Consider the following 20678-nt stretch of genomic DNA (forward strand, 5'->3'; position numbering starts at 1 on the left):
AAGATGGAATTTTAGAGATTTGAAGATGTGAACTTAGAGTTTGAGAACTTAAGAATTTATTTAGAGATGAGATCTTTGGTATATGAATAACGGAATAAGTAAGTGGATGGGATAACATTAATAACGAGAATAATCATTGAACGACGATATTTGGACGGTGGAGCTTTTGAGGTTGTAAATTAGATTTGGAAGTCGGGTTCTGATGAATTAAACCTTAACGATTATATTAAATAGATAGTGTGGAATAATAATGCTACTTAATGGAAACAATATTTTAAACGAATAGAAAAGGAGCAGTGGAATTTTAAGATTGAAAATTAAGTTAGGACGTTGAATTTTTGAAGAGTTGAACCTTAAATGAATAAAAAGATAGGGGATAAGAATTCTAGTTAACGAAAATAACATTTAGGCAAATAATAGAATTTCTAAGGTTGAAAGTTAAATTGAGATTTTTGAAAGATTGGACTTTAAATAAATATGGGATGATGATTCTAATGGATGAAAATGAAATTTAAATGAATATTTGAAGAATTAAATTAAGACATGGGACTTTTGAAAAATTACTTAAAGACCTAAGTTTTGAAAATGGGATTTAAAGTTTAGAATGTAGAAAATTCTTTGAGTCCAATATAAATTAATTTATACAAAAGTTTTTCATATATGGTGATTTAGACATAATTTAAAGATGGGAAGGTGAAATATAAATTATTTTGTGTTTTGAAAGGATATCCAACCTTAATAATTTGTCATTTAATCGTCTTCAAGTTGAGTTAAATAAATTGGTAGAAATAGAATAAGATAACAAATAAAAGGGAATGATTGAATTAATTAATTATGGATATTAGAGATTTTTAAGAGAATTATTTAGGATTTGGGCAACCTAATGGGCTAAATTGATGTGGGCATGGGCCAATGAGGGTGGCTAGCATAGGGGGCATGAGGCCCTTCATCAACATGCTTGGGTTGGGCTCCAACTCAAGCCCAAACCCGTCACCAAGAGCTTAGGTTTGGGCTCCAACTTAAGCCTAAGGCACCATCACCATCAAAGCTTGGGCCTGAGCTCCAACTTAAGCCTAAGGCACCATCACCATCAAAGCTTGGGCCTAGGCTCCAACTTAAGCCCAAGTTCAAGGCCAATATGGGCAAGCCCAAAACGCATTTCTATCACAAACCTAGGCTTGGGCTCAAACCTCCACCTATGGGCAAGCCTAAAAGGATCCAAACTCTCTCACAGCCCACCACTCCAACTGGATCCTTCCTTCAACCCCACTCCCTGGAGACCCTCTTATGTTGATGGAGAGTGCACTAAATATGCCTCACGTATAGGGAGAGACACGGTTTTTTCGGGTATGTGAGTAATGGGCATGCGTGAGAGAGCATGGAGAGTGGAATGGATGCATGGCGTGGTGTAGAGAGAGAAAATGTGGTAATGGGTATGTGAAGGTTTAGAAAGAGAAATAGTGGTGATGAGTATGTGGATATTTAAAGAGACCATATGCATGGATGGTTAGGATGGGTGGGGTGATGAGAAAACGGGTATGGAGGGTGGAGGGTTGGAGATGGATGTGGTGTGGTGAACATTTGCATGGGAATGAAGATGAGGGTTATGGGTAGTGGGATGAGTGGTAGGAGGTAGAGAGAGAAAAGGTGGTGGGGGCATGTGAAGGTTTAGAGAGAGAAATGGTGGTGATGGGTATGTGGATATTTAAAGAAATCATATGCATAGATGGTTAGGATGGGTGGGGTGGTGAGAAAACTGGTATGAAGTAATGAAGGTAGAGTAGTGAGAAATAGAAATGGCCATGCATAGGTGAGAATGAACACATCAAATACAACTATTGGCATGACTGTGGAATATTTTACAGTAGAAGTGAAGAATTTGAAGACTAACTATGGAGGAACATAGACTCAATTCATTCTATGATACTCTTATTACAATAAAAGAAAGCATAAATAAATAGCCTACAGATATGAGACAATTCCGGACTGGTATACTATCACCGGACGGAATTTCCCTTACATGGAAAGAGAATAAACTCTTACATGGAAAGTGAATAAACTATTACATGGAAAGAGAATAAACTCTTACATGGAAAGTGAATAAACTACCTTGCTAGAATTACTCCTAAATCAATTATAATAAAGGCAGTATATTTCACTAATTTAGGGAAGTAAACAGAGGATGCTAAATATGGGGAGGAACGCACAGGATGAAAGGCGACATGGGCTTGATTTCCAACACTCCCCCTCAAGCCGCGTTGTAGATGTTGATCATTCCAAGTTTTCCTGTCAGATCTTCGAAGTTAACTCGAGCAAGAGCTTTTGTGAGAATGTCAGCCGTTTGACAGTTTGTCGGAGTGTAGCTGACTTTGAAAACTCCTTCTTCAATCTTTTCCTTGATAAAGTGTCGATCTATCTCCACGTGTTTAGTTCGATCATGATGAACCGGATTCTTAGCGATACTGATGGCAGCTTGATTGTCGCAGTATAACATCATGGGATGCTTCAATGGAACCCGTAATTCTTCTAACAGCCTGTTCAACCAGATTCCCTCGCAGATACCTTGTGCCATAGCACGAAATTCTGCCTCAGCACTGCTACGAGCTACCACTGACTGTTTCTTGCTTCGCCATGTAACCAAGTTCCCCCAAACAAATGAACAATAGCCTGAAGTTGATCTCCGATCAGTCACTGAACCTGCCCAATCTGCATCTGAAAAAATCTCAATCTCTTTCTTTGTTGTTCTTTGAAAGAAGAGACCCTTTCCTGGTGTCATCTTGAGGTACCTCAATATTCTGATCACAGCAGTCATGTGTTTTTCGGTTGGATTATTCATGAATTGACTTACCACACTAACGGAGAAGCCGATGTCTGGCCTTGTATGAGAAAGATAGATGAGTTTCCCCACAAGACGTTGATATCTTCCTTTATCAACTGGCGTACTTCCATCACTTTCTTCCAGTTTGACAGTTGTATCCATAGGTGTTTCTGCCGGCTTGCATCCTAGCATTCCTGTTTCATTCAATAAGTCCAGAACGTATTTGCGTTGTGAGACTGCTATACCTTTCTTTGACCTAGCAATCTCCATTCCGAGAAAGTACTTGAGGTTTCCAAGATCCTTGATCTCAAATTCCTTTGTCAGTAATTTTTTAAGTAAGTCAATTTTCTCTTCATGATCACCTGTCAAAATTATGTCGTCCACATATACAATGATAATTGCCAGCTTCCCTTCTGGGAAGTGTTTCACAAATAATGTGTGATCAGATTGACATTGAACGAATCCGTACCCTTTCACTACCTTAGTGAACCGTTCAAACCAGGCCCTGGGAGATTGTTTGAGACCATACAAGGATTTTCGGAGTCTGCAAACCTTGTTGAAGTTTGATGTCGTCTCAAGTCCAGCAGGAATGTCCATGTAAACTTCTTCCTCTAAGTCACCATTGAGGAAGGCATTCTTCACATCAAGTTGGTGAAGTGACCAATCGAGATTAACTGCCAAGGATAAAAGTACACGAACAGTATTGAGCTTGGCAACTGGAGCAAAAGTTTCTTGATAGTCAATGCCATAGGATTGGGTGAATCCTTTGGCAACCAACCGAGCCTTATACCTGTCCACATTACCATCTGCCTTGTACTTTACTGTGAAAATCCACTTACACCCAACTGGTTTCTTACCTCTTGGGAGGTCAGTAATTTCCCACGTACCATTCTTTTCCAGCGCTCGAACTTCCTCATCGACTGCCGCCTTCCACTTAGGATACTTGAAAGCTTCCTGAATATTCCGAGGAACTTGTATCTCTGTGATGCTAGAAGTGAATGCACGAAATGTAGGTGATAGCTTATCATAAGAAATAAAATTTCCAATGGGATGCTGAGTGCATGATCGAATTCCTTTCCTCCAAGCTATGGGCATATTAAGAATATCATTTTCTAACTCGGAATCAACAGTACCATCAGGAGCGTTGTTACCTGGAAGTTTGCTTGGATTAGGACCCGGTTCAGCCTCATGGGTTTGTTGAGAAAGTGCTTCTTCCTCCGTTTCCTCTTGGATGTGCTCCTTATCCCACAAGTCAACAATGGACTCGGGCTGATTAAATGACTCTGGAGGAATGTGATTTTCAGTGATGATGGGTGGCTCACTGAATGACTCAAGATCCCAAAATTGATATTCCTGAGTTGAATTCTCCCCCTGAATATCGTTTTTGGGATAGTAAGGCTGGGTTTCAAAAAATGTGACATCCATTGAATTGTAGAATTTTCTTGTGACCGGAGAGTAACACTTATACCCTTTTTGATTTGAAGAATACCCAAGAAAGATGCACTTGAGTGACCTAGGATCAAGTTTACTTCGATGTTGTTGATTGATATGAACAAAAACAGAGCACCCGAAAATTTTGGGTGGGACGGTGGAGATGAGACGAGTAGTCGGAAAGGATTTTAGGAGTGTTTGACAAGGTGTTTGGAATTTTAGTACCCTAGACGGCATCCTATTGATGAGGTAGGCTGCCGTAAGGACAGCTTGCCCCCAGAATAATTTTGGAACATTCATGGAGAACATTAGTGATCTAGCCACCTCTAACAAATGCCTATTTTTCCTTTCAGCGATTCCGTTTTGTTGTGGGGTATCAACACATGAACTTAAGTGAACTATCCCTTCTTGTGCTAGAAATTCTCCTAGAATGGAGTTGAAATAATCCCTAGCATTATCAGACTTTAGAATTTGTATTTTTGACTGGAATTGGGTCTGAATCATATTTTTAAAATTTTTGAAAATTTGACTCGTTTCAGATTTTTCTTTCATGAGGAATACCCAAGTTAATCTAGTGTGATCATCTATGAATGAGACAAACCACCTAGTACCAGTTACATCTTTTATTCTTGACGGACCCCAGATATCGCTATGAATCATTGAGAATGGACTAGACTCTTTATAGGGTTGAATGGGAAAATGAGACCGGACTTGCTTTGATAATTGACAGATTTCGCACTCAAAGGATTTTGGATTTTTATGAAATAATGAAGGAAATAAATGCTTGAGATACATAACATTTGGATGACCTAAGCAATAGTGCCACAACATAATTGCACTATCGTTATTTTGACATGAAACCGAAAAAGAATTACTACCAACTGCCATTTGAGGTTGTTCTTGTGGATCATGGAGCTCCTTAAGGATGTAGAGTCCAGAGCATTCCTCAGCATTGCCAATCGTCTTCCCCGAATCCAAATCCTGAAATTCACAGTGAGTGGAGGAAAAATTAGTAATACACCTCTTTTCCTTAGTGAGTTTACTAATTGACAATAGATTACAGTCCAAGTTAGGAACAAGGAGAACAGAGTTGAGAGTAAGATCCCTTGATAGCACAACTGAACCTGTTCCGGCAACCTTTGATAGTGAACCATCTGCTATTCGGACTGTTAAATTATTTGGACATGAGCTATATGTATCAAAAATTGTCGCATCTCCCGTCATATGATCAGATGCTCCTGAGTCCACGATCCAAGGTTTTTTACGTTTCTTACCAACAGTAAAGGCACTCAAAAAATTACCTTTGTGAGCCAAGGTTCCGGAACCAATGAGCTGGTTGGAAGATGAGTCAGTTTGTGACTGTACTGACAAAAGAGGAGACAGTAGTTTCTGAAGCATCTCCATTTGCTCCTTATTAAAAGGGCTAGCTTCAGGTTGTGGCGATTGTTCATCGGTAGCCACATGATTGCCTCGTCCTTCTTTCTCAAGTGGTTGACGTGGCTTCCAATCTACTGGCTTTCCATGAATCTTCCAGCAAGTTTCTCTTGAGTGTCCCGGCTTTCTGCAATGATCACACCAAGGTCTACCTCCTTTAATTTTTTGACGGTTGTCAAAAGGAGCGAATTGAGTCTTAAGAGCCGAGCTTTCTGCCATATTCAGTTGTTGATGGGATCCCATCATGAGATTTTTCCGACTTTCTTCACGACGCACTTCAGAGAATGCCTCTCTGAGGCTAGGTAGAGGTTTTACTCCCATGATTCTTCCTCTGATTTCATCAAGATTTTTGTTCAAACCTAACAAAAATTTAAACACACGTTTCCCTTCGACAATCTTTTTATACAACAAACCATCTGTAACACAATTCCAGTTATGAACCTCAAACGTATCAAGTTGACGCCATAGACGAGTAAGAGTATTGAAATATTCAGTTACCGTAAGGTTTCCTTGACGCAAATCGTGGAGGATGCCTTCAATCTGGATGATTTCAGATGTGTTTTCCTTGTCTGAGAAAGTTTCTTTTGCAATGTCCCAGATTTCTTTGGCAGTATCAAATGACAGAAAATTTTCACCAATGTCAGGGGTCATAGAGTTGACTAGCCAGGACATGACCATATTATTTTCTGCTATCCACTTCTTGTAGGTTGATGCTGTGGTTTCTGGTGCCGCCGAAACTCCGGTGATGTAGTCATCTTTCTCCTTTCCCCGTATAAACATTAATATGGATTGAGACCATTGCAAATAATTTTGCCCATTCAGTTTATGGGCTGTGATTGGCAGATGAGAGGATGAAGACGATGAGATGATGATATCAGAAGTAGAGGATGATGAGTTGGTAGCCATTCCAAAGGCTGGACCGTATTTAGGCATAACCTAGAAGAATAGAATTGAGTAGAAAAAAAAACTGACTAAAGATGAAGACGATGAGACAGGATTAAACCTGCTCTGATACCATGAAGAATTTGAAGACTAACTATGGAGGAACATAGACTCAATTCATTCTATGATACTCTTATTACAATAAAAGAAAGCATAAATAAATAGCCTACAGATATGAGACAATTCCGGACTGGTATACTATCACCGGACGGAATTTCCCTTACATGGAAAGAGAATAAACTCTTACATGGAAAGTGAATAAACTATTACATGGAAAGAGAATAAACTCTTACATGGAAAGTGAATAAACTACCTTGCTAGAATTACTCCTAAATCAATTATAATAAAGGCAGTATATTTCACTAATTTAGGGAAGTAAACAGAGGATGCTAAATATGGGGAGGAACGCATAGGATGAAAGGCGACATGGGCTTGATTTCCAACAAGAAGCATGACATATTAAGATTAACAACCTCAAAAGCATGAGTTTAAGATCATACCTCAACAAACAACAGGTGGCCTGAGAAAGCTTTTCTCCAGCAAAATAACCAGCAGGACTCCAAGCTTCTTCCTCTAACTCAAAGAACCCCTCCCGGGCCCTTCTTCACAGCAGCCCTCTTCTATCAGCTATCACCCACCTTCCTATTTCCCCCCGTCAGCCAGCATGGGAGAGCCCAACCACCCTCATGGGCAGCCTTGCCTATGGCCGGTTGCATGTGCAGCTTGTCTCGTGCATGGAGGTCCCCCCCTTCTTCCACAAATGTCATGAAAAGGAGAAAAAAGTTCTCTCGGGCCCCCCTCACTTCAAAAGGGGTCTACACATGTATATTTAAATATTCATTTAAATAAATCAAATAACATTTTAGTTTTATTTCTACTTTTATTTTTATTTTTATTTTTACATCTCAATGTTTTACAACAATTTTTTTCAATGATTTAAGACTAACATTAATTTAAAAAAATATATAGGATAAATTCATAATTTTGGATAATGTTGTATTTCTATTTTTTAGATTTTAATATTTTTAAAATTATATTTTATGCAAATATATAGATATATAATTATTCTATTATTATTATTTTCTATTCTCATTTTACTAATATTTTTATTTTATTTTTAATTTTTAATTTTAATATTTTATAAAAATATTATTTGATTGATAAATATAAACAATAATCATACTATTTCATATTAATTAAATAAACTAATATCACTTTTATTTTTTGAATGATTTAATCCATTCATCTCTATAAAAAGATAATTTACAAAAATAATATTCTAACAAAATTAGCATAAATCCAATAAATTAAAAAATATATATATAACAATAAATATCTATAATGTATTACAAAATAAATATGAAATAAAGGCAAAAATATTATCTAGGAATAACATAATATAACTTTTATTTTTTTTAATGATTTAATCTATTTAAAATAATAATTTCTAATAAATATTATTCAAACAAATATTGCATAATCCAAATAAATTTTTATAATAATAAAAATTTAAAAACTTATATAATAATAAAAATCAAACATTACAAAATAACTTAAAATAAAAATAAAGTAAAATTATTACCTATCAAGGTAAGCAGTGTGAGTGTCGAATAAAAAAGATGAGATATGCGGAGAAGTTCCATAGAGAGAAATGAGGGATATGGATTGAAGCAATTGAAAGTGAAAAACTGGGTTTTAAATGGGGAATAAGAAGAAAACAAAGATGAAAAAAATTTGAAATTGATTTATATTATAAGTGAAGTTAGTAAGAAGTAAGATGAGTGTAATGTGTAGAATAGAATAGAGGGGTGGGGGGGGGGGGTGTAATGTGTAGAATAGAATAGGGGGGGAGGGGGTGTTTAATATATATAACATTTGAATGTTTCAGAAGAAATGACAATACTTGAAATGATCAAATTAGTGGAGTGTTTAAACATTTCAAAAGAAATGACAACACCTCAAACAATCATCAAATTGATTGAGTGATGCAATAAAATTGTAATGTAATAGTGTGTGAAGTTATGAAGTGGAGTGTTGTAGGTAAGATTCTTCTATGAGTGTAGTGCATTGTTGGCTTAGAAGAAATAATGCGTGTAGTGGAGGCCTTGTGGAAAAGTAAAATTCTCCTAAGAATATACGAAATTATTCATTTTACAGTGAAATTTTTACTTAAGGATTAATATTTTAAATTTTAAATTTTATATAATAAAATTAATTTTAAAATTAAAACAAAACAGAATTATTTATTTTATAAATAATTATTTAATAAATTAATAACAAAATTGTTTTTTAAACTCATTTTTTGCATAATTTGATAATAGTTTTTCTTTTAATTCCAAAGTGAATGAAAAAAAATTATTTATTTTATATTAAATTTAGTATATTATTTATATATTAAATTTAGTAAATAAAATTAATTAATTTTACAATATATATTTATAATAATTGTATTATTGTCTAAGTATAATTGGGAATGAAAAAATGGATTTTTGAAGGGTTTTTTTTTTTTTTTTTGTGAAAATCATCTATTCAAGAGATATATTATTTATATATTAAATTTAGCAAATAAAATTAATTAATTTTATAATATATATTTATAATAATTATATTATTTTATAAGTATAGTAGGAAATGAAAAAAAATAGATTTTTAAAGTTTTTTTTCCCTGTGAAATTCATCTTTTCAAGAGATGAATTCTCACTTTTTGTTTTTTGGTGAATTTCGTCTTGAAGAGACGATTTCTCACTTTTTTTTAAACTCATTTTTCACATAAAATTGATAATAGCTTTTTTTTTTTTAATTCCAAAGTGAAAGAAAAAAATAGTAGATAAATATTATTTATCTTATATTAAATTTAGTATATTATTGATATATTAAATTTAGTAAATAAAATTAATTAATTTTATAATATATATTTATAATAATTGTATTATTATATAAGTATAGTAAAAAATGGAAAAATGGATTTTTGAAGTTTTTTTTTTTTTTTTTTTTATGAAAATCATATGATTTCTCACTTTTCAATTTTATATATATATATAAAAGAATTTTAAAAATCATATATTGGAAAGACGAGTTTTTTTTTATAATTTTTTTAAAAGGTTATAAATCATCTTTACAATTTTTTTTTTTAATTATCTCTTTCCTACCTAGTAAAAACTAGGTTAGATTTGAAATTATTTTTTAAAACTATCACGCTCTTATAAAAGATCTAATTAAAGAGTGAGAGGTGTTTTAAAAATAGAAGACTGATGTCATTTAAGTAAATAATAATAAATAAATAATAAAATGGTATGGGTTGACGGGGTCTCGATAAGATACACGGCTTCTCGACAGGAACTCGGTCGGTGATCTCGTGACTTTCACTCGGAAGCCCGCCAAGTCAACCTCCACCTTCAATCTTAATTTCTCGGAAAATGGTTTTCGTGAGAAATTGGGAAATCCGGACCACTGTTCCCCGATTCGCAATTCTCCCGTGCCTAAAGATGGCCAATGAAATATTGCCACCTCAAAAGGTCGGACCCACGCAACGTTGGTCCCACTCACTATATAATTGTCGCGATCAGATCAACTGAGACTGTGCGATTGGCATAATCCCTACCTAAACGTTCTGGACTGAAAGGCCTTGGACAAAATTGAAGCCGTTACACAGCTTTCTGTTTGTTTCTCGCGAAAGGCTTTATTATTATTATTATTATTATTATTATTATTATTATTTTATTTTTTACTTTTCATTTCTTTTCTTTTTGTCCATCTGAGTCGTGCGTATCTGGATTCGACTGCAAATTATTTGGATCTGCCCGTAAGTGTCTAAGCTCCTGCAACGCAATTTCAAGATTCTGAAGTGGATTTGGAGGTTTTTCAATTTTTTTCCCGATTAGGATAGGTTTGTTTGCAAGGTTAGGGTTTCGGATTTGTTGAAGAATGTGCCGATCTGAATAAATGTGGTGGCAGGTGAAACATTTGGGGTGAATCGAGCGGCTTTGAGCTGATCAAATGGAGGATGAAAAGAAGAAGAAGAAAAACAAGAAAAAGAAGAACAAGCAACATAAAGCAAGTGAAGGTCCGGCGGTTGGGGTTGGAGAAGAAATAGCGTCTCTGGATGAGAATCATTTGAGTACGCAGACTCATGGGAACCAAGATTCGATTGCCGATGTTCAAAATGGTGATGTTCAGAAAGAGAATGTAGATCTGAATGGACATTGCGCCAATGGTACTGATAGTGTAAGTGCGGCTTTAATCAATATCATTATATGGCATTTTCGTATGAGGATAAATTGTCGATATTATCTGTGTCGATCTTATTGCATCTGATAAAAAAATGATTGCATTTATAGTTGCGGGGGTTTAAAGTTATCCAGTTTCCTTCTCCATGTGTTTTTAGGAAATATAAATTAGCATCACATTTGCGGTGCATTTGACATTGATGCTAGCTATGTCCTACAGCAGGTCATGCAAATCCTCAAACACACACTCGCTTCTAATGCATTGGCATTGAATTAATCATACATACACATGGAATCATATATTTGTTTGTTAATTCACATTTAAACCAATTATTTATGCGTATCAAATGAAACTGTTTTAATTCATACCCATGGAATCAAATTTATTAGATGCTATGATGAAAGGTTACCCATGTTAGGTTGACAAAAGTTATATAATCAGTTTATAAAATCATAGGACATGCGCTGGATGACCATTAAACAGAAAATAGCTGAAAATAACTGTATAGGGAAAGCAAGAAGTGAGTTTTAAAGTGAATCTAGTAAGGTTTTTGATTAGAAAGATTGGAAATTTAGGTCAGTATACCTTAACAGATAAGGCTATCAGTATCAAATTTCCATTATCTTTTCATTTTTATGTATGTATTATTCCATTTGCATTTTACAAAAATATGTTATAGTTGACAAGTACGATCATAACCTAGTTTTTCCATGGAATTAATTGATTCTCATATTGAAAAAAAAATGCTGTGAACCTCCATATTTTTCCCTGTTGCATTTAATGCTTTATTTAGAAACATGCAGTGGAGTCAAGAGCAGAGAATGTTTCCCCATGTGACAAAGCCCAAATACGTCTAGTATGAAAAACCATGGAATTCATAATATTCACAATGCTCTGCTGAAGTTGGTGCATGTATATCACACAACATAGATTGGTCAAAATTTTGTTGTCACCAAAGATAGGTGGTTCCCAAAGTTTAAAAGGTTGAGCTTAGCAAAGGTGAAAGTCCAAATATCATTATCTTCTTGGCTGATGAAGTGAGATTGTTATTTTGGATTCATGCTATGCACATCAGCATCATCTTTTCAGTTTCTTGTTCCTTTAACTGGGCCAGATGGAAGTGTAAATGCAATTACTATTGATTCTTTTTTGCACAGACCTGTTGAGTTTATGAGAAATGGACACATTAGTCAGATATATCTTAAGAGATATCATGTTTTCATGATGGCAATTATGAATAACTGACTCCTTGTTTACCTGGTATTTAAGAATCCGGTAAAGTAGTTTAACCAGGAATCTGGAATTAGAAATTAGCATTTCCTGGGGTTGGTTTGAGATGCTATTATAATGGTATATGCTGATTGATCTGAACCTCTTTGAGTTTTGTTTTCCATATGTATTATATTGATCAAGTATTTTTTCTTTTGTGAGGAATTTTCAATTTTGGTGCATTTTTGCGCTTTTTTTTTTTTCTTGTTGCCTTATGCTAATATTCTGTCCCTTATCTTAAACCATACAGTCCATTTTAGTTGAAGCAGAGAAACAAAAGTGGTTGCAAAGAGAGGTGAGGATAGATTTGTTAATTCAGCCATGTGTTTTGTGGTGTTCATATTGCGATTACATGAGTTCTATCTTGCATTCCTAACATGATTTTAGGCCTAGAGTAACTGACCATATTTTTCACAGGCTAGCTTACAAGAGAGAATCAAACAGTTAGAAAATGAAAAGGAGTTGCACACACAAAAAGAGGTAGTATGAATTTGTTTATTATTTGTGCTCGTGTGTGTATTTTTCTTTTGTTGGGGTGAGGTTGTTGTGGGGGTTGTAGATAATAGACTCACAATCGTTTGAAGAATTTTTTCACATGTGGTTCCTTTCATTGCCCTGTGCTAATACCTTCCACTCATTTTCAAATTTGGTTGTACAGTCCATTTTAGCTGAAGCTGACAAAAAGCAATGGTTGAAAAGAGAGGTGAGCGTGGTTTTGGTTAACCCAGTTGCCTGTTTTCTACTTTCCATATTGTGATTATGTAATTTTCAGATTGCATTAATTGTCTGGCATATTGTAACTAACTGGGCTTTTGCAGGCTACCTTAGAAGAGAGAATCAAACAATTACAAGATGAAAATGACTTGCACATGCAAAAGGAGGTACCGTAAAGTTTTTCCCCCTTTTGGTGGGATGCGTTTTGGTTTGTCTTCTTGTTGTGTAGACCGGGCAATGGTTTTGATGAACTTTTTAGATGCAAGTCATTTACTTTTCATACTGCAATGGTATAACTGTTCTACTTGTTTTTACAGGCTGGTCTGGAGATGAGAATTGTACAATTGCAAACTGAAAAGCATTCCTGGATTCAAAAAGAGGTGATCCGAATTGGGTGACAGGGTTATAATTGTAGATTTTTTAGCTCAGGCATCCACATAAATATTGGAAATAATCTTGTTCACTTATCTTTTAGTAACAATTTCCTCACCAAGATTCTGCCTATTGTGTTTTTGGGTTGGACCCTGGTATATACAGGTTTTCTAGGAACTTTCAGATGTATTGGTAATCTAATGAGTTATTGACTTCTGAAATGCAGGCTACCTTGGAAGGGAAAATCCAGCAGTTGCTAGATGAAAACTCTACTTTGAGTGTGAAATGGGTAATTATTTTTCACTTCATGAGTTCTCTTGCTTTAACAAAGGCAATCTCCTCCTCTCACAATAAATTTTCTCGTCACTTGCAGAAAAATATAATTCATGACTTTGCTGTTTGCAACCCTTGTTTAGCATTATAATTTTTTCCCCCCTTACTTTTAGGTGGCTGTATGGATTTATGTCATGTGCATTCTTCTAAGTTATTTTTGGGGAGGAAAAAAAAATGTGGGTTGCATTACTAAATTAAGTTTAAAATGGTTTATAGGCAAGTTTAGAGGAAAAGGTTGAACATCAAGAAAGAGAAAGAAATTCCTGGGTTCTAAAGGAGGTAATCACTTATTATTATTATTGTTTTTGTTGTTGTTGTTGTTGATATTGTTGTTGCCTTCACCAATTACTTTTAAGAATAGTTACTTACTAATGAGAACAAATGTTGTTTGTAAACTCATTGTTATAATAATAAAAATAAAATAAAATAAATTTGGATTACCCTTGTCCCCAAATACAAAGAGAGTAAGGAAGGAACAGAACCTGAAATTGATTTATAATTTCCACACATGAAGATATCAATGAATAAACACTATGGATGTACATGCCCTGGCACATGTCCCCTAATATAATAGAGTAAAAGAATGGAACAGCACCTGAAACTGATTTATTATCTCCATGCATATGAAGACATCAATAAATAAACACCCATGGATGTACATGCCCTGGAACATCATTTGATTGGATGACTAATTATGTACTGAAGGATTTGGGTGGATAACTAACACATCATAAGAGTGCCCTAAAAATTTAGGGATCACAAGCCTGATGGTAAATTATGTACTGAAGGATTTGGGTGGATAACTAACACATCATAAGAGTACCCTAAAAATTTTGGGATCACAAGCCTGATGGTAAACCCCTTCGTTTGCATCCAGCAATACTTTTTATGAGCTTCTTCCCTCTCATTTTTGTATCGAAATTGTATTTATATTTTACTTTTATCTTTATTTTATTTTATTTTATTTTTTTATTTATAATTTTCCACTTTCACCCTCTTCATTTATGTGTAAACACTGAAAATTAAAGGCACGAGTATGTGTTTTTTCTAATTTAAATCTCTCTTCTTTGACAGAATTCAAGCAGAGAAATAATTTCTAGCCTGAATGATGAAAACAGAAAACTACAGGGGCAGGTATATAGCTTATTAACCTAAATATTTTGTATCAAGGATTTACTTCATATGATTTGTGGAACTTAGGGTATCAGTCAACCATCAACATGGATATCTACCTACTGGAGTCTGCAAGGATACTTGTATGTGCTTATGTCAGTTGTGCACCTAGTTTAGAGATTCTTGTTACCTTGAGTTATTTCCATCTTTTCAGAAATTGACACCTTTTAAACTTAAGTTTTAGCTGAACCAGACAGTCCCAAGCTGTATGTGGCGTGTGAAGAACCCACAGTTTTCTGGAGAAAATACTCTTGATAAATGCATGTTGTATAATTTTTACCAGCAATGATTTATTATAAGTAGGTAGCATGTGGTGGCATTCTTGTGTTTGGACTTGCTGAACCTGTCTGATAGAGGCGCTAGGAATAGTATTCTGACCATAGGAGCACATAAGGGCAAAGATAAGTTGCATATTCGGTTACTTTACTTTAAAGTTCTATACGATGAAACAGTTCTGGGTGGATGATGTAACAATTTGTTGTATTAGACATCTTTTCTTTTTCATTATCAAATATTTCTTCCTGTAGAAGGCATTTGATAAGGTTATGTATGGGGATTTATGGAAACCTTCATTTTCATATTCTGTTTCCTTCCTTTCTTCCATGGTTTGTTTATTTGTTTATTTATTTATTTTTCCTATTCTACCAGTAAATGATGGTCCTTAGTATTCCATGCATGTCTTATTCATTGCTCAAGACCCCTCAATAAGAAGCCTCTATTTTTGTTCTGATATGGAAATTAAAAACAAAGCCTGGCAGGTAATGGAGTTGGAAGAATTCAGGATCAATATCCTACAAGAAAACCAACTACTGAAGGAAAAAGTATCTAGTCTTCACTTGCAGATTAAGGAGCTTGAGGAGAGTGTTTCCTCTGCTCATGCATCAACTGAAATCACAAAGGTTTGTTTCCTGCACCCGCTTTTCCCTGGGCATGTATTGATTCTTGTGCATTGTTAGGAATGTGAGCTATCCTGCCCCCAACATGTTTACAATAGTGCAAGATGTACTTTCTGCATGTGATTTAACTATTAACATTAAGAGGACTCTTATCTAGTCATGGAAATTAAAAACAACGCCTGGCAGGTAATGGAGTTGGAAGAATTCAGGATCAATATCCTACAAGAAAACCAACTACTGAAGGAAAAAGTATCTAGTCTTCACTTGCAGATTAAGGAGCTTGAGGGGAGTGTTTCCTCTGCTCATGCATCAACTGAAATCACAAAGGTTTGTTTCCTGCACCCGCTTTTCCCTGGGCATGTATTGATTCTTGTGCATTGTTAGGAATGTGAGCTATCCTGCCCAACATGTTTATAATAGTGCAAAATGTACTTTCTGCATGTGATTTAACTCTTAACATTAAGAGGACGACGCTTATCTAGTCATGAAGTTTGTGACAAAATTGTATGTCTAATGCAGCATGCTTCTAAACATGTGGACTTGAACCCCCAGACGGAAGCAGCCACTGTGTTGATTGAGAAATTGACCTCTGAAAATGCTGATCTCATGGAGAAGGTAATAAACTACCTCTCTTGGGATATTCTGTCCATTCAGTTTATTGACGCCTTTTCCAAAAGGAAAAAAAATGAATGAATCTAAAAGTTTCTTCTATATGGGTTGCTGCTGTTCATGTAGATTGTCTTTATGCATATGCACATTTATTTTCTGTTTTCTACAACATGGGAGGGTTCATTTTACCGGAAACAAGCAGAGTCAAATAGCATAACCAGATTTGTGTGGTTGACTCCAAGTAGTAGTTGGGTGACAAAGGCTTAAAAAATTATTAGTTCACTGAAATGCTTTTTCCAGATTGCGGCTCCAACAGTTTGTGACATGTCATGTAACTCTGTCATGGAATTTAGCTGTTGGCTGAAATTCTTTGAAGCATTATTCTAGATGGTTTGTTGCTAGTAGTATCCAAGAGCATGTTTGATAACTTTTTTTAAAAACAATTTTTTTGTCCTTAAAAATAGGAAATTGTTTTCGACAGAAAACAGTTTTTTGAGAACTTGTTTTAAAGATAAGACTGTTTTCCAATAACACTTAAAAATTTTATTTCAATTGTTTTCATTTATTTTCTGATGTGGTTTTAAAAAATAATTGTAGATAAAAGTTATTTTTAAAAAAATATTTGAATATATAGAAAATAAATTGAAAAAATTTCAAATTTCTAAACAAATTTTTGTTCTAAAAAACATAAAGAAAGCTATTTTCAAAAACTACATTTTAAGAATTGTTTTGAAAATATTCCTAAATGGGCCCTAATTTTTTCATCAGATTTCATGCTCATGCTATATGGTTCCTCAGGTGAATGAGTTGTACATTGAGCTTGATCAATTAAGAGTAGCAGCTGGCCTTTCTTCAGCAATTGGACTCGACAAAAAGATTGGTACTTTGCAAAATTCCAGTGTTGCTGATCACATGTCTGAACCCACTGACAATTCTGCATCAAGTGAGAGGATGGAGTCTGTAGAAGCCGTTCCAATCCATGGTCAGAGCTCCCAAGAAGCTGTTCCAATGCATGATGAGAACTCCCAAGAGGCTGTTCCAATCCATGACCAGAGGTCCCTAGAAGCCGTTCCAATGCTTTACAAGAGCTCCCAAGAAGCTGTTCCAATCCATGACCAGAGGTCCATAGAAGCTGTTCCAATCAATGACAAGAGCCCCCTAGAAGCTGTTCCGATGAATGATGAGAGGATCAGTGCTGATATCGAGGGCGTTGAACAAACTGCAGTAATTCCAAACTCTTCAGAAACAGACGATTCTGGAGAAATTGTGCAAATTCCATTAGATGAAAATGAAGCTCGGAGCTGGAGTTGCAGGCTGCTGAGAACGACAGAAACACCACAGTGCCAATCACAGATGCTCCTCTGATCGGTGCTCCATTCCGGTTTATATCTTTTGTTGCTAAATATGTCAGCGGCGCTGATTTGGTCGGGAAAAGCTCTACAAACCCGACAGTGCAGCCGTAATTCACCATTTTAATCTCTACTTCAATATGGAGGTATACAAGTGACCACATTTGTATCAAAGGAATGATATATCCTTTTTAACTTGTGACTACAGATGAATCTTAATAGGGCCATTTATACATCCTTTTACATGATAGTACACAATGTAAGCTAATCAAGAGATGAAATGCTGACCTTTTACATACCATTCAATTTTTTTAGGTGCCCTGCTGCAATTGTGCAATGGGTCTATATGGATCGGTCTGGTGGCCATTGAATGACTAAATACGAGGTAATCCATTTAGAAAATCATGAATGCATTTACTTAATAGTTTGGAAACACCAACACCAAACATTAATCAAGTCAGAACGGTTCACAAACATCTTTGTTACAACAATCATGGGAAGGGGAAAAAAATGATACAGTTAAATTTGGTGACACGCTAAAACCCTAAAAGGAAATTGCACAATTGAACACATTCTGCACAGCCTGAATGAGATTTAAGGAATGGAATGAGAAGTTGGGGCAGCTAGGCTAAATCCATCATGGGGTTTGTGCGGTGGAGCCCTTGGATTGGTTGTCGGAGGATGGCCGGTTTTCTGAGTCTGATGGCCGGATTTCTTCCATCAGCCTAACAACTTCCTCCATCTTAGGCCTCATGTCTGGCATCTTTGCTACACAGGCCATTGCGATCTGAAGCATTTGCACCATCTCTTCTTCATAACTTTGATCCTTCATCAGCTCTACATCAAACACCTCAGCCGTCCATTCCTCTCGAACAACAGACTGGACCCATCTTGGGAGATCAACCACATCATCACGCCCAGGTGACTGTACTGGTGCTTTGCCTGTAAGCATCTCAAGGAGGAGCACACCATAACTGTAACATCGGACTTTTGATAGATTTCCGAGTTTCAATCACCTCAGGAGCTCGGTAACCAAGGCTTCTAGATGTGACCAAAGGGTAGTTCATCAGAGGTGTCAGGCCAAAATCTGAGATTTGGCCATCAAGGTCTTGGGTGAGGAGGACATTGGAGGACTTGACATTGCCATGGGTGAATTTCCCACATTGGCAGAGTGGATATGAACAATACCCTTTGCAGTTCCAAGGGCAATCTTTACTCTGGATTCCCAGTTCAGCGGTGTTTTCTCAGGATCCCTGTTCCCTGTAATCATTAGAATAAGAGAGATGTGATGAATGAGGAATTATTTTGGGAGAAGAGTCACTTTTCTTATGTAGGTAGTAAGAGCATTTACGTGTTTCTCTATTTCTATATTCAGGGGAATGAAAGAACAGAAAAAAACAGAAGGATATTGGATAGAGCATACCATGCAATAGTGCAAACAAGCTGCCGCTCGTTATGTAGTCATAAACCAGGAGCTTCTCATCCTTTGAGTAGTAGTAAGCACGAAGAGGCACGACATTTGGGTGGCAACTGACCCTCCCCACAATCTCCATGTGTTGTTCAAACTCTCTTTTGCCCGCTGCCACTTCTTTCAACCTCTTCACAACCACAATTGTTCCCTCCTCCAAGATGGCCTTGTAGGCCGTCCATAGCTTCCCTTTCCCAGTACTTCTGCAGAGGCCCTCAACAAATCCTCAAGATCAAAATTATAGGAGGAGCCTTCGAAGAAAGCTAACTTGTTCTTCTCGGGCTCTTGCACCCCACTCCCAAAGTCCTCCTTAGGCTTTTCACTCTTTCCACTGCTCAGGGACTTTCCTTTCTGTAAGACAGTACCTTCACCATCTTTTTTCTTCAGACAGCATAGCAGTATCGCCACAAATAGGAGACACAACACTGCAGAACCCCCAATTGCAATGGCAATAATAGCCCCTATGCTTAGTTTCTTCTTGTTGCTATCTCTTGGCTCTGGAGAAACTGTTGCTGGGGATGGTATGGAAGATGGGGAAGGAGAAGGCGAGGGAGTGACTGAAGAGCAATGGTTTAGTGGCTGTCCACATAACAGAGAGTTCCCTTCAAAAGAGGAAGCAGGGAACTTGTGGAAGAAATATGGAATTGAACCGTTAAGGTCGTTATAGCTCAAATTCACATGGTTAAGCCTTGGGAGGTTGATAACAGGGATGGGCCCAGTTAGGGAATTGTTTTGGAGGTTTAATCCAGTGAGATGCGTTAAGTTCTGAATTGTGGCTGGAATGTTGCCCACAATGGAATTGAAGGAGATATCAAGCAAGATGAGCAGGGGTGGGAGAGAGGAAGGAATATTACCTGAAAAATTGTTATGTTGGAGGTACATGTACTGCAGAGAAGGGAGGGACAGAACATCAGATGGAAGATTCCCATTGAGGTGGTTGGAACGGAGGCTGAGGGTCTTAAGAGCATCCAGCTTCCCAAGTGTGTTGGCTGGAATGGGACCATAGAGGCCAACACCAGGTAGCCGGAGGGCAACTACACGGTTACCATCGCATTTGATGCCAACCCAAGAGATGCAGATTGCAGTAGCCGGACTCCAGTTGATTGTGCGAACATGAGGGACAACAGAGGCAAACTCAAGGAGTGCTTGTTTGTCTGACTCCAGATCAGCAATAGTTTGATGGAGAAACAATAGTACGGAAAAAAGTAATGCTGCAAAAGAGTGTAGCTTCATAGAGAATCGTCTGTTATGGAGACTATGGAGTTGATTTTGGAAGTGAGATTTCAGCAATTCTTCCTGGCCCCTGTTATTGTAACAAAGACCACTGAACATTACTAACAGATCATATTCCCCCTGTAAACACATACAACACAGAAAAAATTAGAATTGCATAGAACACTAATCACAATAGTAGAACATAGTGTTTTTCCCGCTCTGATTCAGTAAGTACTAAGACACCCACATGATCTAATACTTCTTTGGAACAAAATAAGTCAAAGAAGTCCTGCAGAAGATATGCACACAATGAAAAAATATTCAAGGAAAAGATAGAAAAGAATGTACTTGTTCCTCCTAAAACCAAGTTATGATTTTTCAACCAGAAAACTAAATCTTTTTTATTACTGATACAAATCAGTTTGACA

General features: G+C 36.3%; 2 protein-coding genes across 2 annotated transcripts; one reads left to right on the plus strand and one right to left on the minus strand.

Annotated features, from left to right (window-relative positions):
* Positions 1–10313: 10313 nt before the first annotated feature.
* LOC117919969 (myosin heavy chain, embryonic smooth muscle isoform-like) lies at positions 10314–17817 on the plus strand. The gene is made up of 14 exons (XM_034837295.1): positions 10314–10481; positions 10580–10849; positions 12372–12416; positions 12539–12601; positions 12780–12824; positions 12940–13002; positions 13153–13215; positions 13434–13496; positions 13757–13819; positions 14615–14674; positions 15472–15612; positions 15796–15936; positions 16129–16224; positions 17017–17817. The coding sequence occupies exons 2-14, from the start codon at positions 10622–10624 to the stop codon at positions 17581–17583; spliced, it is 1638 nt and encodes a 545-aa protein (XP_034693186.1). The 5' UTR covers positions 10314–10481; positions 10580–10621; the 3' UTR covers positions 17584–17817.
* A 143-nt stretch (positions 17818–17960) lies between these two features.
* Positions 17961–20388, minus strand: LOC117919967 (probable inactive receptor kinase At5g58300). The gene is given in 5 exon segments (XM_034837292.1): positions 17961–18565; positions 18567–18729; positions 18732–18827; positions 18991–19212; positions 19215–20388. Coding segments are annotated over 5 exon segments (1995 nt in total). The 5' UTR covers positions 20368–20388; the 3' UTR covers positions 17961–18204.
* Between the last annotated feature and the right edge of the window lie 290 nt (positions 20389–20678).

This window comes from Vitis riparia, chromosome 8 (genome assembly GCF_004353265.1).
Source record: "Vitis riparia cultivar Riparia Gloire de Montpellier isolate 1030 chromosome 8, EGFV_Vit.rip_1.0, whole genome shotgun sequence".
Classification (NCBI taxonomy): Eukaryota; Viridiplantae; Streptophyta; class Magnoliopsida; order Vitales; family Vitaceae; genus Vitis; species Vitis riparia.